Genomic DNA, 26,595 nt, shown 5'->3' with positions numbered 1-26,595 from the left:
GTTGAGTGAAACAATCCAAAATTCTAGTCTTGTGGCCTTATTTGGCTTATCTCTATATTTTAAAGTTGTCGTGTGATTTTAGATTAAAAAACAGAAAGAGTATAAAAAAATTTTGAAATTTAAATTTTTTTTCTTATTTTAAAATAGTTGTGCTTTTCACCTAACTTATCATAATTTATTAAGTAAATATGGATATAAACTAAACAATTAATTAACAGTTATTAAGAATTCCCACTCGGCTTAAAGATCGATTATTAAAATAATTCATTTTAATTGCTCGTCACTTGCTGCATAAATTTACATTCTGAGACATTTATTATAATTTTATTTTGAATAATTTATAGTAAATATTGCACTAGATATTCAATTCTCAATAGTTTTAATAAACTTAAACTCAAACTTCACTTATTTTACCGATTTCTACTTTATTAAATTGGATATATTTTAATGGCATTTTCTAGTTCTGAATACTTTTGTATTTTTCTTTTATTATTTAATCGATAACTGAAAAGGAACAAAATGTGATAATGCAACTTAAAACCTGAGGAATTTAATGGGTGTTAAAATCTATTTTACGATAGCTTTTGTACAAAGCAATTATTCAAATAATTCATTTTAATTTCTCATTGCTTACTGCATAAATTTATATGCTGAGACATTTATTATAATTTTATTTTGAATAATTTATAGTAAATATTGCACTAAATATTTAATTCTCAATAGTTTTAATAAACTTAAACTTAACTTATTTTACCGATTTCTACTTTACTAAATTGGATATATTTTAATGGCATTTTCTAGTTCTGAATACTTTTGTACTTTTCTTTTATTATTTAACCGATAACTGAAAAGAAACAAAATGTAATAATGCAGCATAAAAACTGAGGAATTTAATGGGTGTTAAAATCTATTTTACGATAGCTTTTGCACAAAGCAAAGTTCAGGAAAAGAAAAAGAGATAAAGGTCTTCCCTCCTGGGTTGTTGAGTGTTATTTTATCGAATATCTTTTAAATGGTTTTTAAAGGGATGGGACCTTCCTTTTATCGGTTGGAAATGTGTGGAATTCACGAGTTTCTTCCAATAATTTTCTATTTCTCTTTTCAAAAGAAATCAACTACAATCAACTACGTAGTGTTATCAAGAGAGTTACCCGTTCTTTTGTTATCTGATTCAATCATCGGTGGAAAGAAATAAAACGCACCAGTGGAAACTCCTTGTTGCATGAATAAAGAGTTACCTAATGTTTGCAGGAAAGTTTTGAGCGAATAAAATGAGTATCTTACATTGAGGGCTTTGGATTTTTCTTTAGAGATAAAACGCATGATGAAAAATTGATGAATAAGAACAATGGGAAGAAGATAATGATAAAAAAAGAAAAGAAAAGAATGTTTGTTTTAATGTAGGAAAGGGAGAATAAACTGACTCTTGAATAGAATGCTGTTTACGAAGTTGATTTTCTCTATATTTATATATTTCCTATTGTTTTTCAAATAATTTTTATTGTTATTCTAATGTATTTTATTTTTCTAATTTCTCTTTATTAAAGAAATCTATTGCAATCAACTTCATATCTTTACCATACCGAGGAAAAATTTCTGTTGATAGTGACAGTCCTGGCAAAAAAAATCATGATTCTGGTTAATAAAATCAAAATATACGGTATTTCAATTATTCAGTTGACAATTTTTCCGTTCATATGGTAACGGTTCCCCGGGAATTCTGCAATCAATTTTAAAGTAGTTCAATTGAAAAGTAATTTTAGCCAAATAAATAGTCTTTATGTCATGTTTTAAGGCAGTGGTTGGGCCGCATCCAGCCCGCGAACTAAAATATATTAGTTTTAATTTCTTTGCTGACAATTTTCTTAAAAAATCTGTATGGGTTTAAAATACTTTTCTTTCGCTAAAAAAAACTAATTTCTTCGTTCTTGCAAAATTTACCATAACAGCGGTGCAAAAATATTTATTTCCCAGGTTTTGCACCCACGAAAATATTTTTATTCAAGAAAATATTTATTATTATTTGTAATTCAATACTTTTGCTTTGAACAACTTGATAAAAGTCTGACTGTAATATTTAATGTTCCTTCAAACATAAAAGAGTCCTATATAAAATTTTGACTAATTTAGGACCCGCCATTTGACTGGTGTTTCAAAATTGTGGGCCCCGGCCTCATGTATGTTGGAAACCCCTGTTTTAAGGTATCATGATAAAGTTACCAAATTTTACCACATTTACCAATTTTTATTATATGCAATATAACCACATTTTACCACATTTTATTATTATTTTTGCCAAAATCATTTCCAAAATGATTCGGTAAATATTACATAGTTTTTGGTGCTACCATAGAGCCAGAAACGCAGTAAATTTTACCATACTTTATTTCTCAGGGTAAGAGACTCGTTTTTCTTTATTATCTGATGCAGTAATAGGTGAAAAAATTAAATTCACGAATGAAAAAGCTTTGTTGCATCAATAAAGTGTTACCTGATGTTTGCAGAAAAGTTTTTGATGAGTAATTATGTTACACTGAGTAAAGTTACATTTGGTGATTGATTCAATCATCCAATCTGTGGTAAAAAGAAGTGAAATGCACCAATGGGAACGTCTTGTTGGATGAATAAAGAGTTACCTAATGTTTGCAAAAAAAAGCTTTCGGCAAGCAATTTGCTTATCCTACATTGATGTCTTTGCATCACTTTTAGGGATAAAAACATACTGAAAAAGGACAATGGGACGAGGGTAATGATAAAAATAGAAATTAAATTAATCTTTGCTTTAATAAAGGGAAATTCTAAATAAACTTAATTTTGAATAGAATACTCAAAGTCAAGTTGATTTTCTTTCCATATTATATATATTCCATATTATTATTCTAACGTTCTTCACTTTTTGATTTCTCTTTGCAAAATAAATCTACTTCAATCAATTCCGTAGCTACAGCTAGAAACTCGTTCTTTTATTATCTAATGCAGTAATAGGTGAAAAGAGAAAAAAAAACACGCATAGGAAAACTTCTTGTTTCATGAATAAAGAGTTACTTAATGTTTGTTGAAAAGTCTTAGGTGAGTAATTATCTTACATGGAGTAAACTTACATTGAATGCTTTGTATTTACTTTAAGGATAAAAAGCTTGATGAAGAAGTGGCAAAATAAAACAATAGAGAGAGAATAAGGAACGTAAAGTGAAACTAAAGGAATATCAGTTTTAATTTAAAAAATTGAATATACGTACTTTTGAATAGAATGCCAAGTTGATTTTCTTTGTCTGGATGCATCTGAGAAGAAAAGTAATCATTAACAGCTATAACATTATAAGATAAATGTCTTTATAATTTTTTATATAATGGAATGTAATAATTTCCTAATATAAGAATTGTTAAATAAGAAATTGAATGATATCAGAGCAAAAATAAATGAGAATTGTTATTTTAATAGTTCGATGTATTTAGAGCCATTGCATGTAATTTATTGCTGCATATGAAACCTCAATTTGCATGAAAGAAAGATTACTTGTAATTTTAATTTTTACAACGTTTACATTTGTTTAAATGTTTCTGGGTTATCTCTCCGCAACGAAATATCCGCTAAAATCAGCAATTAGCTATGTTACACGGTAAAAAATTCCGGATTGAACTACGGTAAAAAGTACTGGTACTCTAAGTGCAGCATCCTTAACGTCTATTTTACTGCAAAATCCATTTTTATCACTAAATCCCATACAAGAATTTTTACAGTAATATTCATTTATTCACAGTAATTTGAGAGTAAATATTATTATAAAAGCTAAGGTATATTGGAGTTCCTGTTCTGTAAAGTTTCACGGTTAAAAAGTACTGACCGAGTGCCGGTACTTTTTTCCGTAATCTGAACCGGAATTTTTTACAGTGTAGTTACGAATAATAACTAGTAAGTTGAAATGCTAATTGATTCCCCCTCCCTCTGAAAAAAAAAACTAAATCTATATGTGCTTGAAAATAGAAGAGCTTTTTTTGTTTTATAAGTGAAATGGAAGAAAGCTGGATATGTTTTGAACACTCGAACGCAATGCTTCTTCTCTAGATGACATCTTGTGAATAATGAAAACACAGCAAGTTGGAAATACAAAAATCACAGTCACCCATGAGCAAATGGAAGAGTAAGTATGGGAAAACAAGATAAACTACAGGGGAATGAAGATAGCAAATATGGAATATGTGAAAAATATATAGGCTAAGTGAGGTAAATTACCAGGGTGTCGTTGTTCACCCGAATAAAGTCCTGAGTCTTGTTTCATTCATGTGAATGCCGATTTCCTTAAGCATAAGAAAAATTCTGAATCAAAAGAAGAGTTTTTATATTTTAGCTCTTGCATTGTAAAAAATGCCAGATCAAATTACGGTGTAAAGTGATGACACTTTGGATGAATCATCCGTAAAACATATTTTCACAGTAAAATTCTACACCTAATTTCTACAATAATATTTATTTAAGTGATTTTGCGGTAGTACAGTGAAAAATTGCGACAATACCAGATTTTTTCTTTGGTAACATGTTCCAGAAAAAAATGGATTTTATGGTAAAAAGTGCCTTCTGCCTGAGGGTCGGTATTTTTATCATAATTTTATCAGGACCTTTTTATAGTGTACAGTTCTTTTTTATTGAGCATAAATCTAGCGTTCAGTTTCATTAAAACAAAACCTTGAGAAAGGTTATCACTACAATGCATAATACCAATTTCCTTACTTGAAAGAATTGTGCAAATTACGGTATCTCATATCTTTAGTTCCGCGAAACTTAACAGTAAAAAGGTATTTCACGGTAAAATGTATTGGCATCCTGTCTAATAGCGTTACTTACAAGGTGATTCGAAATTTTTTTAGAGTGTAGTTACGAATACCAACTAGTACTTTGAAATACTAGTGGTTTGCCCCTGAAATTTTTTAAACCTAAATGTGCTTAAAAACAGAACTTCTTTCGCTTCATACGTAATATGCAAGAAAGCTAATTATGTTTCAAGGACTCGAACGCAATGCTTTTTTAGAGAGCATCATGTGGATAATAAAAACACAGCAAGTTGAATATAAATAAAAGCACAGTTACCCATGAACATATGGAGGAGAAATTAATATGGGAAAATAAGAGAAACAACTGGTGACTGAAGATGTCAATTATGGAATATGGGCAAAATATATTGGCAAAGCGAGATCAATTTTTAGGAAATCATGTTCACGTGAATAAAATCTTGAGTTTTGTTTCATTCAAATGAATGTCGATTCCCTTAAAGTACAAATGCTAAAAAATGTCGGTATTTTTAGGAAGCATAAGAAAAATTCTGAAGCAAAAGAAGATTTTTTGTATCTTAGTACAGAAATAAAAGCCTTGTAAAAAAAGCCGGATCAAATTGCCGTGTAAAATACTGGTATTTTGGATGCATTATGCTTAAAATCCATTTTTACCGTAAAATACTATACAATAATTTTCACTGTAATATTTATTAAATGAGAGTGATTCAGTGATTTTACAATAATTACAGTGAAAAATTACGTTATATCAGATTTTTTTGTTCCATAACATGTTCCAGTAAAAATTGTTTTTACGCTAAAAAGTGACGGCTGCCTCAGCGTTGGTACTTTTTACCATGATTTTATCCGAATTTTTTTACAGTGTACTGTTCTTTTTTATTGAGCATAAATCTATCGTTCGGTTTCATAAAAGCAAAATCTTAAGAAAATTTTTCACTAAAAAGAATAATACCAATATCCTTACTTGCTGACAGAATTAACGACACTACAAAAAGTAGTAGTATGAATGTATGCTTCCAGCTGTGCATTATTTCGAATCTGTAAACGTTTTATCTGAAAGAAATGATTTTTGTTCAGTTAAAAATTCAGAAACGTTACATTAAAATCATAAATATATAATGATAAACACTAAATTTATAATTAAAAAAATAGAAATTAAAACTCATTTTTAATACACGCCCTGAAAATGACATGAAACGAACAAGTAATAACATCAATTAATTTGAGTGTCGAACCACCAATTCAAACAGTCTGTCTTTTTTAAATAATGCAAATGCTAATGAAGGCAAATATAATGCGAAGCTAATCAAAGTAGGAAAAAAAGGTTGAAGTTATTATTTTATTTATCAATAAAAGGTTTGAACAAATATTAGCTGAGTCACAGTTTTATGAGTTTCTTTCTTTATTATCAGAAAGATGAAGATAGCGAGTCAACAAAAAGGTTATTTGATTTAAGACATAATGGTGATAAAGTCTCTGAGCGTAAGGCTAATTGCATTTACAGCAAGAAGTTCATTATGTTTTGGAAGTATGAGGAGAATTTAATTAAATTTGCTTAAGTAAAATATTAAAATACTAAATTCATAATTTATTAACTTAAACAGTTTTATTTTCACTTTGTAAATAAAACTTCATAAAAAAAGTCTAGTATTTTTTTTCTTAGAAAAAAAATAATTAAATTTAATTTTATATTGTTAGTCAGAAGATATGTCCTGAAAATAAATCTTTTACTGTACACATTTAAAGATATATGTAATATTTTATAACTATTTTTAGGTTATACTCGTATTTTACTTGACATAATTCAAGGCTGTATATTTTAAAATATGAAGTTGCTCTACTTTTTACGATAAGTTTGATTTAAAAATTATATGATTATTAATACATTATGTAATTATAAATACAATGTATTTAAAATAATATTTTATTTGTTAGCCTTATTTAATAATAGAGTTTTAAAATCTATTGGTTATTATTTTATAAACTTTGTTTGAAAGCAACAACAAACTGAAGGTGTGTTCTTTAAGAAAAAAAATACGATGCAAAGATGATTTGAATGAACATAAAATTCGAGGTCAACTTTCTTTTTTTAATAAGCTGAGTTATAACCCTTTTTCAAATTAAGTCTTCATTTATAAGATTATTAAATTTGTATTTTGATAATCTGATTCCCATCTAGTGTTACAAGTTAAGCTTTTAAGTACATTTTTGCACAGTTATTATAGGTATTATTTTATAACATTTTAATATTATTTATTAAAAATGATTTAAAATTGCAATTTCATAGATATGAAATTCCTCTGCGTTTTTTTTGTTACATAATGAAGATAATATAAATTACAAAAAATGCATTTTGTAGTTAATTTTACCCACAACCAGAACAGAGTAGGGTAATGAAAGAAAAAAGTCATTTAATTTAGAACAAGTAAGCTTCAAAAATAAAATCAGGAAGAGCAGACATTATCTCTTTCATGAATCTCGAAATGTTTGAATTAGTATCTTTCACTGATATAACAAGTGTTCAGAAAACATTTCTCATCAGAAAAACAGAAACACAACATAAACTCCAGCACTTATGCGCCGAGACGTTTCGAATTTGTTTATTTTTTGTTTGAGAAGCATATTGAAATTTTATTTACAATACACTCAGATTGAACCTGTCAACACTTGATAAAGTTTAGAGTTCTCTACTTAAAATATTCCGAATTTTGTATACTCCGGAAGTGCATGATTTTTTTTAAAAATAAAATACTTCCAGTTTCGCATTCACATTCTATCAGGGAATTCTTTCGAGATATGAGTAATTTTTTGAAAATCGAATAAATGTAAATATTCTCATAACTGAAGTTTTATTAAGATCCTTTGAAGTGATGCATACCGGTTCAGATTCAATTTAAATAATAACTTTTTCCACTTCAAAAGTTCCTAGTTTAAAAGGAATGGAAATAAAAGTGAAATATTTTAAGCGAGAACATCAGCAAAGATACGAGGCCTTTAGTTTTAAAGGAGTTATTGCTTTTGAACGTACATTGAATCTATTCATTTCATTGAATTAATAATGATTCGACGAAGTTGGGGAGATTCAGAAGATTTACATGCGCAGTCAAGTGTAATTGTAATTTGATTCCTTTTGAATATTGATTCAGAGTAAATGAGGGTCCCAAAATTACTTCTGCTTATATTGGTAAAGCATAATTAGAACTATGAAACTTTTTTACTCATAAATATTATGCTAAGTCTCTAAATTTTAATATTAAATTTTAAATGCATGTCATGAATTTAAGTTTTACAACTTTGCATACAAGTTGAGGTTAATTTGATCAATGTAATGTTATGTAGGTACCAGTTATTGGAAATAGTTAGAGGTGAAAAATAGGATGAATAATTCAAAATTATTCCCTTTGAGCTAGATGTTTATACGGTTCTTAATTCAAAATGATGAATGTAATTAATATCTTAACCGACCGAGCCATTAAATATAGTATCTTTATAATGGAACATGAACTCAAAGTTTCGTGTTTGTCATAATTTTTAGTAGGGCATAGTTTCTATTTTAAATTGCTAGGAGTTAGCAATCTGTTTTTTTTTTTAAATCTTTCTTTTGTTTGCTGCAGTATCTGACCTAATATTGCAACAAATTTGAGTAAAAATAAATATTGTGACAGTGAAAACTAAAATAAGGCCAATTAATAAAATTTAAAACAATTGAAAAGCAAAGTTTCTTAACTAACGTAGCATATATCTGAACCTTAATAAAACTTTTAAAACTTGCTATTCGATCTTGCAATAGTGTTCGTTCCACAAAAATATTCTTGTTTAACAAATAGGCGAAACAATATTTCAAACAAAACAGTAATCTCAATATTTATTTCTGAAACATTTTAGATCTTTCGAAAACATATGATTTTTAAATCGCTTCTCCTATGTTTTTTTGGAATGTTTCAAGCATTATTTCAGATTTGTTTAAAGAGGTCGTTTTCTTAAGATTTGCAAGTTAAAGATAAAAATGAATGCAGTACAGTAAAAATTGCAGAAGCTAATAGTTATTTTAATAATTACAATTGTTAATCATCGTAAATTTCCAGTCAAGCTAAAATATTGTTAAAATTAACATTGCAAAACATAAATAAAATCAAGATATTTTAATCCGTCTGTTGAAATCGTATACTAAGTCATAGCAGTAAGAATATATCTTTAGTGCCAAAAGATTATGTGCCCACAGTGAAAATCATTCAAGAAACAAGGCAAAGATTGCGCTAATTCATTTTTCAGACAAATCTGATTGGCCTGGTTTTGGTTATCACAATGATAATATAAGACTTATATTGGCAATGTGATAACCAAATATTTTTTAACGAAATATATTTAACCAAATATATATATTCTTTCTAAATTGCCATCCAAGGAATTAATATCTCTTTAATCCTTTACATTTACTTGTAAATCGGTAGAATTTGATTTTTCATTTATTAATATTTAATCTATTTATATTTGTTTATGCAGTCAGTCTTATTTTTATTTATAGTTCTTCGTTTAGCTAGGTAGAAGCTTAAATTCAGTTCAACGGATAAATTTAAGAGAGGATACAGGTTAGAAAGAAATCGAATATTGAGTGAAACATAAGAAAAAAGATTTATCAGAAAGTATTTAAAAATTATTTTAAAATAATTATTTTGAAAACTTTATTTAAAAAAAATTGATAAATTACAAAAATAAATGTTTCTAGTTTCATAATTTTCTTTCAGAAACTCTCCTTCATTGTTGGATCATTAAAAGATTTTTTTTAAATATTTTATTCATGTAATTATTTCAATGGGGTTAGGTAGAAAACATTTATAAAAAGAACGCAAATAATTTCTATTTGAACAAAGTAATTTTCTTACTTTATTATGCAATTGTTAGGAAAAGGTCATTAGTGATTAGAAGTAGGCTTTTGATTATTTTAATATTTATTATTTGCGCTTTTTTTTTATTTGAAGTAAAGGCTCATGCGATTTTACATTATAAAATATGTATATTTTTATCTATAAACATATATTTATATAAGAATTTAAGCATGAAAATAAAAAAAAATCCAAAAAGTATAGACATCATCAATAGGTTTTAAGTATAGTATAGTTTATTCTATTTTTAAAGTTGTAAGGGTTTATCCATTATTAATTTCATTTCTCTTCTCTGTTATGGAAGACCTTTGTAATGACGAAATACAAAAGATTCAACTTCAAACCGGATAACAAAGTACAACTTCAAGTGCGTTTTAAATTAAGATGTCTATTTAATAATACAAATAAGCATTTCTTTTTATATGCAATTAGAAATTTATTATAGTTTACTATTTGAACGAAAAATACTCAACTTGTGAAAGAACGTTGTTATAGATGTTGTATTCATGTGAGTTGATAAACAATGTGTTTAAGAAAGATATCTTTTTTCCCTTTTTAATCTAAGAAATATGCATCTGAAAATTAGGAACTCAGTGTATTTTGAAAGTAAACTAAAATCCTTTATAAATATAAGCAATTAGATATACGATAGCATGATTTAGATCTACCTTCAGATGTAATATTTTTACAATAAATCAAACAAGAATGAACTTTAACAGTTCTTACCGTTTTATTCCTTATCTGAGGGTCTTAAACGTTGAATGAATCCTCTATTTATTTATTTTTTAAACATAAATACATTATAACGTTTGCTGTTAAAAGGCTAAATTTCTGTTAGCTCTTTTAATTTCATTCATATAAATTTTTATTTTCACAAACCATTGATAAATAACTGATTTATGTATGTTTAAAAAATTATAGCTTAACCGCAAAAGCCCATTGTGAACCAAAGTGGTAACAGTGGCCAAAACTTCACAATTTTATGTACATAATTGCGCACAAGCCGCCTTTACTTTACGGACCAGCTGGTACCTGTTCATTTCAAGTATGGAGGGTTTTAAGCCGACATTGAGGATCGAATACCACTCCTTCACATTATTAGTTTAGTAGTTTTATTTATATAATATGCCTGATCAGTAATATTTTAGCGTTTGTACTCAAAACTCAATATTGGTAGAATTAAAATCTTAAAAATTAAACACAGTTTAATGTATATTATCACAGCAAAATGAACTTCTAGTACTGTGCACATGTTTATTTCTCGAGCAGAAAACAGCACAACAAATCTTTCGGTAGTCTTTTAAAATTGCTTGATATGAATAGTTTTAAGCTTTTACAATAGATGGCGCTTACTTCGCGCACGAAGTAAAACAGAAAATTACTCTGCTAGATAAGGCGGAAAATCCAATTACATCTGCGATCCTTAACAGCAAATGATAGCGTTGAAATGCGGTATTGAATTTGTTGAAATAATGGTGTGCTAAATTATAATTGTAGGCAACGAGAAAGTTTATTTAACAAAAATGTAGAAGTATAATATTTATTTTAACTTGCACGCATTTAAAATTAAAATCCGAAGTGGAAATTTCATGAGTTAATTAGGTTATAGGGGAAGAATTATTTCATACTCTACTTAACTTTATTATGCTAATATTTCTCGGCACCATTTTATATTTTTATGCATGAAACTTAAATTACATAAAGTTTAATCAAGCAGAACACTGAGATAAAATATTTGTTTAAGTTGTTTAATTAGAAATGGAGTCATTATAAGAAAAATGTATAGTGCTCAACAATTTGTAAAATAAATATCTGCTTATAAATTAGTTAGATACATTGTTTTTAAAAAAAAATTTTACGCTTAAAGCTTAATAAATTCTACTTTGAGGAATAAAATTTTACAAATTATTAATTATTATAGTGACATTTTCCTAAATGTGGATCTTTCTGATTTTAAATTTATTTGTGCCGCATGATCGTTTTTTTTCTTCAAAATTTGATAATTCAATAAATTTTTTATGAAGAGGAAAGTTTGGCGTGGAATAAATAATACATGGAATTTATTTTTTAGCACACGAAATGTACTGAAGGTATGTACTGTACGCCCATTCACTCTTAACTTGTAGGCGCTTTAAGGGAGGCACAACTAGTTCCATGTAAAATGTTTCAACCTGTTAAGCGTAATGTCTTATATGCTTAATATAAGCTGTCTAACTAATTATATGTTTCAAAAATTCCTTCTTTTTCTGCCTTTTCCGAAAGTAACATTTTTAAATTGTAACTATAAATGTTTTGAAATTTATTCTATAAATATTTTAAGATTGCAACTTTTAAAGCCGATTTAGTGACCGATTCAGGGATTTTGAGAATTTGGCATATTGAACGTTCGAATTGCAATCTCGTTTTCCATGATGTCGCATTTTGTTTTAACTTTGAACGATTAATTATTTTTACTTGACTTATTACTATTTATTTAATTTCTGTTTTCCTCTTATGCATTTTACTAGTTAAAAACCTGTTCTTCTGCAAAGCAATGGTACGTATTGAATATTCTTTTTTTTAAAATTCCTAATGACAATCGCATTTTCAAGGTGGTCGACTTTGCACGAAAGAGGGGAGAGAGAAGAATCGTCGAATAGTGTAGAGAGTAGTGCAGAGAAAACTTTTCAATATCCACATTTTTATGTTTCTTAACTATAGCATTTTAATCTTTCCTCAAAAATAGATCTTATTATGAATTATTATATTTTGAAAAGGAAAAAGATAATAAATTTGAAATATATATATATATATATTTGTGGAAATGTTTCGGATGCGTGATCTCTCAACTCTGAAAAATACGTTTAGAGTTAAATTCGTTGCTTTATTTCAGAAATTACTTTAACTATACTTTGTTGCATGTTAAGAAAAGACCATTATCTCTATGCAGAGAGCCTGTTTGCATCTAAGTGCACGCCAAATGAATGCCAAGCTCCTAGTGAGAAGAAATATCAATATCGCCAACTTTTGAGGCAACGTCGGAAAGCTTTCTTTTTGCTTTCTTTCTTAAATTGTACGAAATGAGGAATACAAAAGTTATCGAATAATCAACTAAGTTATAAAAATTAGATCTAAAGGTTGTAACGAATATGTAGAGCGTATTTGTTACATACATTTAAAGAAACTGATGAAAGAATAATAAATATTGTTTCTTGCAGACGATTTTCGTTTACAGCGAAACAAAAGTAAAAATTCTTCATCTCGCATTTGATTTGTTAAGGGTACGCCAACATAAGACGTGCCATTTTTAGTGGTTCAATCAAATCAATGCTGTTGCTACGCCATATAGTTGTTTCTTTTTCACTATCGAATATTCTCCGTATTTATCGAAATATGTCTTCAAGCCTAAGATTGCAGTAAGACTATGAAATATAACCTTTTTTAAAAATATTTCTATGATATATATCGTAATAGATAGCACGAAAAAAATTTCTATCAGACGTGTGTTTGAATTTTAAAATCTTTTATACTGTTTTGTAAGCATATTTGTATAGTTTGATAACGAAATAAAACGAGCTATTAGCAGTTGCAGATGATTACTTAAATCCTATACCGCAATGGTCTTTTTTTTAAACTTGCAACGGAATATAATATTGTTATTCTTGTTGATATAGATATGATTATTTCTTTTGTTTAACATACATGATGTGAAAACAAAACGAAAGTTAATATGTTAGTAGAAAAGTCTTAATGTAATGCAAAATTATCAGTTTATTTGTCAGAAATATTTTAAAAATAGATATTGAACTTTATAATATTAAAGTTTTGATGATATACATCATAATATAAACGTATTTGAAAATTTAAATACTGTTCAGCAATAAATATTATGTAAGCAAAAACGACAAGCTTTTAGAAAGACTCATAGCAATAAAACAGCTTTGGGTTATCAAATGCAAGATATTTCAAATTTTCTGCTTATTATTCTTATGTTATAACTTTTAGCGATGTTCTTTGTGAATAACATTTTTAGTTTTGAAACATCAAATATTTTGCCTTGAGTACATTTAAATTTCCTCCAGATGCATGGATTTAAATTTCATTTAATTTCATTCACTTTAAATTTTATGTAATTTTATAAGTTTAAATTTAATGTAAATATCTGTCTAAAATAAAAAGGAAATATATAAGAAGTGTAACAGAGTTTCATTGATGAAAGATAGACTTTGAAAAAGATAGAAAAATATTAAAAAAACAACTACTATAATAAAAACGTGTAGAATGGCAAAATGTAAAACATAGTTTTTATTGGAAAAATGACAATTTGATTATTTTTTCTTGATTGAATTATAAATATTTGCTACTAAATTTCGTCTCACATTTTTACATAAATCGTTATTATTGTTTACAAAGTTTTACTCCTTTTTCAGTTTTAGTCATAATTGTATTTTAAGTTCGAATTACATGCATAGAAAGCACTTCCAATATACTAAAATAAACCATACAACTTAGCTACTTAAACTCAGCAATACAGTACAATATGCTTATCGGACCATGACTGTGCCATTTTTTATGGGATTTTAAAGCTTCCGAGTGATGTTAACACTGTAGATATTGTAAGTATGCTTTAAAATAACCAATACTACAAAAGCAATTTTATTCCAAAGCAGCATATTACTGTATCTGACTTTAAAAATACAAACGTAACCCATTGAATGTCCCAGATATACGTTGGAATGTGTCAGGACATTCGTATAGGGAGGATATTGATTCCGTCCAAGAGCATCATTCTGCCATTCCCAGAGTATTGATAACCGATAACATTGGTTCAATGCGCACAAAGGTATGTTCTTACTCAGCAGAGCATCGCAGGGAAACATAACAAAAGAAGATTTATCTAGTTGTCAAATCAACAACATCAAGTTGTAGATACCACTTATTGTGGATTTGCAGTTTTATAATGACGAGTCCAATTTTAGCATTTCTGGAAGCACCTGGATAGGTCGTTGCTCGATGAAATATATTGGTGGTAGAAGATGAAGATTTAAAATCAATACGTGTGGTTTTAAACTAGAATAACTCGATTTTCAGGTGTATTGAAGTTGCGGTTGAATGCAGTTTATTTTAGTTTCCGTTAAGGAACAATGGTAGATTAAAATGACAGATTAATTTTAACCCTGAATATTTTTAAGCATGCATTTAAACTTTTGGGTTTCAAAAAGTATTATTATAACACAGTGATTTAATTTTATAAAAATACGAGATATAGTTAAATAAATATTTAAGATGTTTTTATAATAATTTTAATTTTGTTATTATTCTCACTTCTCGAAATAGGAACATACAGGGACATCAGAATAGGAGATTATTGTTACCTTCCAAATGTTTTTACTATGCTACCTGGATAGATCTTAGCTCGATGAAATATATTAGTGATAGAAGATGAAGATTTAAAATCAATACGCGTGGTTTTAGACTAGAATAACTCAATTTTCAGGTGTATTGAAGTTGCGTCGAGAGGTAGTTTATTTTAGTTTCCTTTAAAGGAAAAGGCAAATAGTTGTTCTAATCTAATGCGGTTTTGATTGTAAAGTGCTCGAAAATATTTAAAAAAAATATTACCAAGCATACACTTTAAATTTTGGGATTCATGAAGTTTTATTATTAGAGTGTGATTTATTTTTGTTGAAATATAGTTTAAGAGAAAAAATATTTAAAATGTTTTTAGGTAAGTTAAGTTTTTTTGTTGAAATAATATCTTCAAAAAAGAACATAAAAACATACAGGGGGTATAGAATTGGAAGGGATACAGAAAGAGAAGTCATTGTGACATTCCAAGTATTTTTACTATTCTGGAATCTTGGAAATTTTTTTCGATAATGGGCAAATTTAGATGATTTCCTTCTTTGACGAATACATTTCAAATAAAACTTAAGCAAATTAATGGCAATTAATCAAAAATTCTACTTTCTTCTATTTCCAAAGGAAAGCATTCTTTAGGAAAACTTACAATTATAAAATTTAACCAAATAGTAAAATTTTCCAATGTGCCAAAATTTTTTTACGTATTCAATACACAATGACTAACCAGTTTCAAAGTGATATCGTAACAAATATTTTTAACTAATCTGTGCTTTTTCATTTCATTGCTTTAGGATAAGATTGATTGAGGATAAAATTTTAGATGTAACCTTGATGTTAGTAAAAGAATATCACTGGGTATAAGAATTATAACATTATTTTATTGCCACAATATTGCTGCCAGTTTTTACCTTACTTTTTCCCGGTGCAGAAAATACAAAATAACTGAAAGAATTGCTTCTTAAGTTTTATTTTTCTATGTTGAGGAAATGATGTTGGGTTCAAAATTGTTTAAAATAAGCTATTTTCTGAAGTACTTTGAGGTGTTGAAGTACGATGAACGTTTTTTTAAAAATATTTTTAAGGTTTTTTTTAAATTTTTTTTGCTATGAGGTCTTAAATATTTCAATATTTTTAAAAATTCATATGATTTGTCACAACGTAGTAGCAAGACAAAGAGAAACCTTATAATTGGATATTTATTTATCTATTTGCATTGCATTTAAAGATTTTTTTGCTACTGTAATTCTCGAGCAAATTTTTTCTTTTTACTTTGATTTGATTGCTTAAATTAAACCATTTTCTGAAGTACTTTATGGTGAAATATGGTTAAAGTTTTTTTTCTATTTTTGGAGTTTTTCTTTATTTTACTATGAGGTCTTAAATATTTCAATATTTTTCACAAATCATATAGTTCATCACAACTTAGTAAAGAGAGAAAAATAGGCCTTATGATTGGATAATTATTTTATGTATTTGTATTGCATTTAAATATTCATTTTGCTGCAATTTTCAAACTAATTCATTTCTTCTTGTTTTGATTTTTAATTTTTGCCTACATTTAACTGAGCACATGCAAAAGTTGTTGAATTATTTAATGCCAAAATAGTGTGATAAGAAAGAATAGCTTGGTAAACGCAGAGTAAAGAGAGCATGACTTTTTAAATAGAAGAATATTTCTTCATTAACTATTCTAAAAATTACATAAATCCATTATCCAATCAAAATTAATCATATTTATTTTTAGCCTCGCGTGCCACAAATATAAATTTTGATAATGAAACTTCACAAAAGTTTCTACTCAGTTTCTGTAGAGTCTAGAAAACAATTTGCATGATTTTCTTCGTGCTATGATTCTTAAAATTTAGTAAGGCATTGTAATGCATTCATTGCATGAAAAAAAATTCCTCTTTAATTAAACATGATTAGCAATGCACATAAAAGTAAGGGAGCGCACCAAGCCTTAGAAACAATGTTTTCTAATATATTTAAGGAGTTTTTGAGATTAACACGCAAATTAATTATGCGTGATTTGATTTCCGCAACCAGACTGTCGAATAAATCTTTTAATGTTTCATCCCTTTTTGGATAACATGCATATATTAGTTTATTCTGAGTACATTAATATTAATGAACGTCCCCTAAGAACATCAGTGAATTTTCAAAGAGAACAAAACATTGAATAACCTTAATTCGATTGTGAATCAAAAAACTTATTAAACTAATTTCTTACGCATTTAGCGCGTTGGTAGAGGTCTGATCGTGTGGGGAGGAATGCATAATGTTGAATTACGAAACCCATTCCTTCCTGTAGTTTTTGTCATTTATAACCTATCTAATCACTGTTGCCAACAAAAAAGGGAAAATAAATTTGGCGTATAAGATTAAAAACTTTTTTCTTCGCTGGGAAAGATGTTTTTTCTCTTTCTTTACTTATTTTTTTGCCTTCAAAAAATAAAGCGTCCCGAAAATGAATCATTAACAAAAGGGACATTATGTAAATGTGCATAAAGTCATTTTTTATGTTTTTAAATCCTTTTGTTAAAGCATGGTATTTATATTTTTCTGATTTTTTGAGGGGTTTGTGGGTTGTAAAAGATGCATTTAAAAAAATAGTTTTTTTTTAAATTTTTTTTTTTGGGACCTGTTTTACCTCTAGTATTTTTTATCATTCAAATTGCTTTTAGTAGATAAAAGCATTCTCCGAAAAATGTTTTACTTGAGTAAAAAAAATCAATCTTGCGTTAGATTATATTGAAATATTTTCACAGTATATTTCAACGCAGTTTAGGTAATAATTAAATACTTATCTATTATATATATATTAAAATACTATATGTGCTGCAAAGTATTTAAAGTAAACGATATTGAAATTAATATTTTTTAAATTTTGAAAGTGACTTTTGAATTATATTTTAAATATACTATTTAGTTGCAGTAGCATTGGAAAGTAATATATAGCTTCCATATAAAACGAAAAGCTAAAAGGGTTATTACAACATTCGGCGCATCCAAAAAAGAAGAAAAAACTTTTTTTAATTTTCAATATTGCTTGAAGCGTAAGAAAAATATAATAATCCATTAAAATTTTTTTTTAAAAGTAGAACGTAAATGCTCAATTTTCAAATTGAAAATATTTTTCGTTTTAAAATTAATATTTTTATTTTGTACATTGTCAAGAAACGCTTCGTTTTAAAATTAATTTTTTTATTTTGCACATTGTCCTTAAAGTTCAACAAAAATTTGTCGAAATAGCTCCGAAACTAATAATAGTCGAATTTGAGTATCCCATGTAATAATGTCCATGCTAATTTAGAATTTCTATGGTACAAGAGGTTTGCAAAAGGGAAAAAAAGTCCTAGCTGCTAGAATGCTAAGCTTCCTAATTCTTCTTGGTCTGGAGTCTAGTAGTAAGAGCATTCAATTAGAGAACCGTAGGTCCTTGACTCGAATCCTAACGGTAGCTAACGAATATTTCTTTCAATCATTTCTACCTCAACATTACTTTTGATACATTTGCTCAAAATTGAGTACTGCTTCAGTTTAGAAAGCATGGGATTACCTTATTCTAATATAATTTGATTCAGAGATACTTTGGCCCATTTCTGATCAATTTTGAAAAAAATTGTTATTTTTTGCACTTTTTTTGCAGTGTACTTAGAAATTTATAAGATAAAAATACGAGTCCATATAAATATGCTCCTAAAATTTTCTTTATAGTCCCATTTAAGACGATTGTCTTATTTTTTCATAATTACCATCTTTTCTTTTTACTTAATTTAAAACATCACGCGTCTTTGATCAATTGATTATTTTACAAAGTATTTTAAAAGTATTAAAGTTATTAGCTAACAAGTAATACAAAAAAAAAAAAACTTAAGTCAATTCCTATACTCAGTTCAACAAAGAAAAGTTGGCGCTTTTGTTTTTCTTTCTTCAATAGTCGCTTGCGTAGTCCATAAAAACTGAAATTAATTAATTAAATTTAAATAATTACATTTAATTAATGAATTAATATTTGAAAAAAGCTGTATTAACATCAGGTGTCATCCATTACAAGTTTAAAAAAATGTATTTGAACTTGAGTTGATGAATTAAAAATATTTTATTAATGATCGAAAATTTGGAAAAGTTATATAAATATATATAAGGAGAGTGTGAAATAATTGTAGGAATTGAAAAAGTTTTTAATTAACGATTTTATTTGTTAAATGGGTATGAATATTTTGAATTGGTAACACATATATTCTTTTCTTATCAAGCAAAAATTACTAAAGTTGTTAATATTAAAACAAATGATATAAAATTAATTTCAATTACGTTTTAAAAAAAAATTATTATCATTATCAGTATTGACTACTAGAGTAGCGCTGAGTAATGATCTTAAAATGTGATAGACAAATATACAAGCACGCTAAGATATAAATTGCTTTGACTTAGGCAAAACATTTTCAAAATGTTAACGATGGCTTATTTTATGAAGCTGATAAAATTATTTTCATCATTCGAAGAGATTACATCAATCAACATCTTGTTACGAGTGTTATACATCTGATGTAAAATATGATAATTTGAACTAAAATCAATCATCGATACATTCTTGATAACAGAAGAAAAAAATGTTAGAATTTTTTCGTAAGTAAATTTTTCGGCATTGAGAAACATATAAATTTAATTTAAAAAATTACTTTTTCTTTTATTTACTTCAAAATTCTGTTGAGGTAGAAAATGAATTTAATAATAATAATATCTGCATTATTTTTATTGAAGGTAATGGTTTTCTGAACATCAAAACAGTGCATCTGCATAATTAAAGGTTCACTGAGAAAAAAAGTAAGGTCAAAGCAACCAGAATAATGTAAAATTTACTATGTTCTTGGTATAATGGGATATCCTAAAAGCACGGTATTTTTATCGAAGCACTTTGGTAGTGATTTTTGTAAAATTAACAATAAAATGTGGTTTTTGTAAGACATGATAAAATTCAGTTATTTTATCATTGATACGTTAAAAACTGGGTAAAAAAATTTATTTGGTTAATTTCCCATTTCAGTGTACTAAATGTGTGGTTATAAGATCTATAACTTTGAAAACCAGAATTTCCGGTAAACCGTTACCATATAACCGGATGAACGGAAGAATTACCACCAAATGGAATGGTTTAATTACCGTGTAGTCTGGTTTTATTAACAAAATCGTGTTCTTTTTTTTTCCAAACAGAAATGGCATAACTATACAGTGCAATTTTACCAGAAATTTTTCCTCCGTGTACAATTGTTTGTTTCTCTTTCTGATAATTCTAGAACTATTTACGATCGGATTCTAAAATTTGAACCACGGGTGAAAGGGACTATTTTTGGTCCCGATTCTAAAAATTCGATTTTCAATTTTATTTTTTTATTGAGGAAGGTATTAAAACGAATTTCACTTATAGGATTAGAACTATGATCTATTTGAATTTAAACTGCAACAGCTGGCAGATTAAATAGAAACAAAAGTTGTGCCACTTCAGTAGGAAAAAATTTTTGTATTGTGGAAAACGAACACTCTGATCGTGGATAATATCTCTTCAATTGAGTTGTACTTATTAAAGCGTGTTTTTTTTAATCTAATAGTGTAAAGTCACCTAAAATGGCAATAAAAAAGCTGAAATATGGATATTTGGCTAGTTAGTATTTAAAATAAATGCCTGCAGATTCTGAGTTGAAATTTTATTTACTTAAATAATTAACTTTTATCTTTTACCAATTTAAATATTTAAATAAATATATATTTAGACTTAACCGTTGCTTTTACAAAATATTGTGCTTTTACGGAATGTTTTTAAATTTGCTTTTATATAATCTCGCAATAAGTAATAATAAATATTTAAAGTTCCTTATAATTCCAGAATTGAAATTGTAAAACAAATAACTGTCCGGTAACGTAAAAGGATTTTTTAAAAAAAAAATAAAGCATGAATTTTTCACAATGTTGATACACTGACAAATAAAGTGTGGTTAAAACTATCAGAGTATGGTAAAATATATCATGTTTCTGGCTTCATGGGAACACGAAAAAGCTCGATAAACTTTACTGCAGTGACTTGGAAAGGATTATGGTAAAATTCACAATAATATATGGTTTTATGATGTGTGATAAAATTTGCTAAATGTGGTAAAATTTGGTAATTTTTCTATAGTACCTTTGAGCATGGCATGAAAACTACTTATTCGGCTAAATTTATTTTTCGGTTTTATTTGTTATTAAATATGTCGTTATAAGAACTAAGAACTATAATTTTGAAAATGTTTAATGTTTAATCAACCTTTCGTTACCTTGCTCTGAGAAGAAAAATTAAAATAAATGTGTCGTTTTTTTAAAAAAAGTTTTTTTTTACGTAACTGAAAATATTTTCATTCACGGGGAAAAAATTCTTCTAAAATTTGCATGGTAATGATATTTCTCTTAAAACAACATAATATTCGGAAAAAACAAAACTGTACGGTATTTAAACCATTGTTTTGATAGTTTTTCCGTTCGTGTGATAGTAGTTTATAGGTTAAATTTTGGTTTCCAAAACAACAGTTTTTAATACTTTAATAAGTAAATTTAGCTAAATAATCCGTTTTTAATGGGTAATGTTCCAAATTTTATTACATTTACTACAAAACGGCATAGCGATAAAACCATATGTTGGTTTTACTAAAACTTATCAAAGTGCTTAAGTGTAAAAATAACTGTGATTTTTGGTGTTCCCATGGAACCAGAAACAAGGAAATTTTTATTACATTCTGGTAGTTTTGACCATATTTTCTTCTAATTGTTTTAAATTAGAATTTATAATTTAGTTAAAATAAAATTTTTTATTCTTAAATTAATCACATACAATTTTTAATATTAATATAACTTCGCTGTTTTTTAAACAAATTAAGGTTTGCGGTCATGATGTTTCACAAAATTCGTTCAGTATTTTGTTTTCAAGCATTTAGTTTTAGTGTATTTGTAATAAGTTTTAACATCTATTTGTAATAAGTTTTAACATGCATTTGTAATAAGTTTTAACGTGTATTTGTATAAGCTTTTTTAAGTATGACCTTTCTAGTTGCTAAAAAAAATCCATTTTTTATAAAGTATGCATTATAGAATCATTTGCAAGAGGCATATATCATAACTTACTTATTCGAACATATTAAGTTATTCCTTACGGAACACCTAATTTCAATAGTTTTAAAAAACAGAAATTTTTAATTTGAAAATTATTTCAAAATATAAATAGTCTGTCTTCAGAATTTTGTGCTATGATAACTCGTAAGAATATAAAAATGACCATAAATCTTAAAAAATATGTCCATTTAAATTACAAATTTGTCTATTTTTTAAATTATTTTTTACATATTTGAATATATACTTTTAATGTCGGAATTTTTAATAAAATAATTCTTTCTTTAGTTCGTCTTCATTAATTGTTACTAAGAGTACTTAAATATTTTGTGGAGCATATCTAAGGTAAAAAATTGCCTATTCTTTATTACTTGTTTTGAATTGGGTTAAAAAATTGGGTTAAAAATTTAATCAGCTTATTGAATTACACTCAGACAAATTACAGTATTATGTTTAAAATGCAGGAATTCAAATAATCAGCTTTTGTTATGCTTTGAGAAATCCCTTAACATCGAAAAAATAGGAAAAAATTATTCCGAAAGGAAAAGCGTTCCCTTTTGTTTTAATTTTACTTGAAGTTCAGTACAAAGAAAAGAGGAACTAAATCTTTTCTTGCAGGAATTTAGAAATAAAAGCTTTATTTATTATTTTTTTAAACTTTTTTGAAAAATATCTAGATAAATATTAAGCAATATTGTTTAAAAAGAAACAATTAACAATCGAGTGAAGAATTTTATTGAACCTCGGACATCCTCATGTTTAAAAATGTTACTTTAATTTTACCGTCATATTTTAAATTTTAAAAGATTAACAGCATTGCAAATGATATAATAATTTCTCAGAGATATGAGTGATAAAATATTTGTAAGCTGAATTATTTTTTTGTGCTTGGTTTTTTGCATAAATAAAACATGATTGAAGTATCGGTTACTTTTTAATTGCAATTGCTACTCTTGATAAGAAGTTAGTTAACTACTAAGCTAGCAGTTTTATTTTTAGTCATAATTAATAATTAAGACACTATAGAAAGCCATTAAGTGATTTGGAGCGAGTGGAAACAAAGTATCATTAAAATTTGCTGTAGTCTTAATATGATGTTGAGTTAAACAATATTATCGCATTCCTTTAATTTGATTAGGCATAACCCTGATTCAGTTTGATAAAAAATATTGTTTACATTGTTACCTTATTAAGGTTACAAAAAATTTACTTCCGATAATGGTTAAAGCTACCGATATTAAGACTCAACGTACAATTGTTTTCTTCAGAGAATTTAGATAGTTGCATGAGCTTTGATAATAAAAACTATTTTTTTTTTACCTTTTTGAAGTTTCAAAAAAATAATAAATAAATAATAAGAAATCACAGCTATCATATAATGGTATTTGGAGATTTTATAAAAATTTTTAGCTTTAATTTAACAATTGTTTTACTCTTAAGCATGTTACCTTTTAAATTATGTTGTTTAAAATTGCAGACGTTTTAAAGTACATGATAGAGAGATGATTTAAATCTCGAGTATTTATAAAGAGACCTAAGCAAGGAATTTTTCTTCTTTATCGGATAAGATATTTTAGGTAATGAGAATTTGCAAAATACGTTTGCTTTAGGGAAAAAAATCTATTTCTAAATATATATTATTTTATTTAGTTAATAACAATTGATTTTTAATAGAGTTTGTATTCAAGTAAATAAATAAATAGATAATGAAATTCTTATACATATGTAACAAATGCTTCTTAAGTATTTAAAAATTTGAAGAACATCCATATTTACACTTAATCTACTTATATATTTTATAATTGTAATTTAAAATAAAGTAAATGTAAAAAAAAATAATGAAACATTTTATTTTAATGGAAATTAAAAATGTGATTCAGAAAAAAAATATTACAAAAATTCCTTTTACCTCTTTAGAATTAGCAGAGTGTTCCCTTGGTGTAATTCAGTTATTCCTGTCAAATTAATGCAGACGAGAATAAATATAGGCGGGAAGCAGTAAGGAAGAGGATTGCTCAACTTATCTTCGATTTCATTTAATTCTTTGTGTGACGTCCTGAAAAATCATGTCGTCAGTAGCAGGTGACGTAGCAGGTGCTAGTAAGCACGAGTTTAGTTATTTGTCCATCGTATCGAAAACAACTCCACAAAAGGAACGAAGGAAGTACTAGAATGACTCGTGGAAAAAATAAATAAAATAGAAACGTGGTGAAAAAGAGCAATTGATGATCATGAAGCAACTTTTTAAATTCCTGACGACAAATGATAGAACATTCATTGCGTCATTAAAATGCCACTACCATCTTTCATTTGATAAATGCTTCTTATTACTACGTAATATTTTAAAGCACGGATTTGTAGAAAGGAGTTATTGATAAGTGATCATATTTGTCCTTTTAAAGAAAATGTATTTTGAGTTTGATGATATGACAATTGAGAAAGAGTTTCGGGGAAAAGAATTTTGTAGTGGAATTGATGGAAGTAATTGATAATGTTTGTCGGTTAAAAATAAGCATGGTAATCGACACTTGACCTATATCTATAATCTAATTTGTGCTCTTCTAGTTAAATATAGGTCAAGAATACGCTTTAACTAAATTAAAAAGCTCATGAATTGAAATGAATCAGATTTCTAATATTTGATCAGTTTTCATGTGATGATTAACATGATGATAAATGGTTCATAGCAAACATTATATATTGAGTTTATAAACTGATTTAATCTTCGAAAATCCGTATGAAATTAAAATCTAATTAATTTATTTTACTTAATTATGATCTAACTCAAAATACAAAGGAATCAAGTTAAGTACATGATTGGCTTGTCACGTAAAGAACTTTTGCTGGCAGTTAACTGGTCTTTTCGTTACGTTAAGACAAAAATCCTGAAATTTTCCGTGTTTCATGCTATTTCAACAGTATTATTATAATTTATGATAAATTATAAAATAATATAGTTGTGAAGAGTTGATATTAAGATTTTAATTTGACAGAGTAGTATGGAAGAGGCATTTGCATATCCATGTTTTAAAATAGTTGTTTTTGCAATAATGGACATTGGCGCAGCAAAAAATTTCAATTATGCAATAAAACAAATACTTAAAACCTTTTCTAAAATGTGAATTCTTTGCATATGTTGTTCTTAACCATGTACATTATAGAAAAGTTCGTGTTTTTGAAAATAAGCTTTGGTAATTCAAAATTATTCATCCAAAAATATAATTTGCGCGGAATAAATTTATAAACACTTTTAGATGATGATCAAGTTGTTCTTTACAATATTCTAAACAAATATCCTTTGTTTTGCTTGAAGCATTTTGAAGAAGATTATACATATTTATGACATTGCTAGAAAAAGTTGGAAAAGGTATTCGCGATGTGGGCATTGAAGATTTAAAACTTATTTTCTAAAAATGTTGCTTTTGACGAAGAGCATATTTTGTTTATAATTTGTGAAGGGGGACTCTAATTGTCTATGACTTTTTTGTGACACTTTAGTCTTCTGGCTCAGAATTCCATAAAAATGCGTTAGTAGTTTCTTAAAGATAAAAAATAATATTTTAAAATGTAAGGGTACACTGAGAAACAAAGTATGGTAAAAACTATCAGAGTATGGTACAATTTATTGTGTATCTAGCTCTATAGGAACAACGAAAAAGCAGAGTAAGTTTTACCGAAGCGTTTAAGAAATGACAAAATTAATAATAAAATATATGTTTATAATTTAAAATTTTTTGACTGTCCTAAATGCAAGCTCTGTCGTCTTGGGCAGGACATGGACTTGCCCCATATTTCCGTCTGTCCTGCGCTCATCTCCACTACTGTGCGTGGACGCTACTGGGAGGCTAGGGCCCGTATAGGCTAAGCTTGTCACTATGCATTCCATTCTATTTATCTCTTTTTGCCTTGTTTTTCCTGTTATTTTATCCTTTTTGTTCTTTTAAATCAGCCTGCCATTGGAAAAATTTTTTTTTTTTTATTTATAATTTGTGATAAAATTTGGTATCTGTGACAAAATTTTGTAATTTCATCATGATACATAAGAACATATCATAAATACCATCTATTCGGTTAAATTTAGTTTTCGTCTTGTATTTTTTATTAAAGGACAGGAGAAAAAGCCATAATTTTGAAAGGTAGAATTTCATGTAAACCGCTACCATATGAACGGAAAAGTAACAAATGAATGACTTAAATAAAGTATAGGGGAGAGTCGGGTAGCCCCGCTCACTTAAGGAGTATTGCTTATATTTCTGTATAATATTGAGTAATAATCAATATTTTTGTATGTTTCTATTGCTTTACCATCTAATTAAATAATGCAAAAAGAATAAACCAAAAAAAGAATAGTTTAACTTAAAAAAATAGAAATTAAAAAAAAACATATTTTTCAGCTCTTTTCAAAATGTGTCGGGTAGCCCCACCCAGTTACAAAAATTAT

At 27.2% G+C, this 26,595-nt stretch overlaps 1 protein-coding gene across 1 annotated transcript in view; it reads right to left on the bottom strand.

Annotated features, from left to right (window-relative positions):
* Nucleotides 1-24,204, bottom strand: part of LOC147816492 (uncharacterized) — a 31,046-nt gene extending 6,842 nt beyond the window's left edge. Inside the window, exons 1-3 of the mRNA XM_087165623.1 lie at nucleotides 24,064-24,204; nucleotides 5,753-5,841; nucleotides 3,240-3,282 (exon numbers count right to left, since the gene is read on the bottom strand). Of these exons, the coding sequence (XP_087021749.1) occupies nucleotides 3,240-3,282; nucleotides 5,753-5,816 (107 nt within the window). The 5' untranslated portion in view covers nucleotides 5,817-5,841; nucleotides 24,064-24,204. The remainder of the gene's footprint in view (nucleotides 1-3,239; nucleotides 3,283-5,752; nucleotides 5,842-24,063) is intronic.
* Between the last annotated feature and the right edge of the window lie 2,391 nt (nucleotides 24,205-26,595).

This window comes from Parasteatoda tepidariorum, chromosome 1, assembly GCF_982258835.1.
Source record: "Parasteatoda tepidariorum strain Cologne lab strain chromosome 1, Ptep-v5.0, whole genome shotgun sequence".
Taxonomy (NCBI): domain Eukaryota; kingdom Metazoa; phylum Arthropoda; class Arachnida; order Araneae; family Theridiidae; genus Parasteatoda; species Parasteatoda tepidariorum.
The sequence above is the reverse complement of the archived record's forward strand: the minus strand, read 5'-3'. Positions and strand labels throughout refer to the sequence as shown.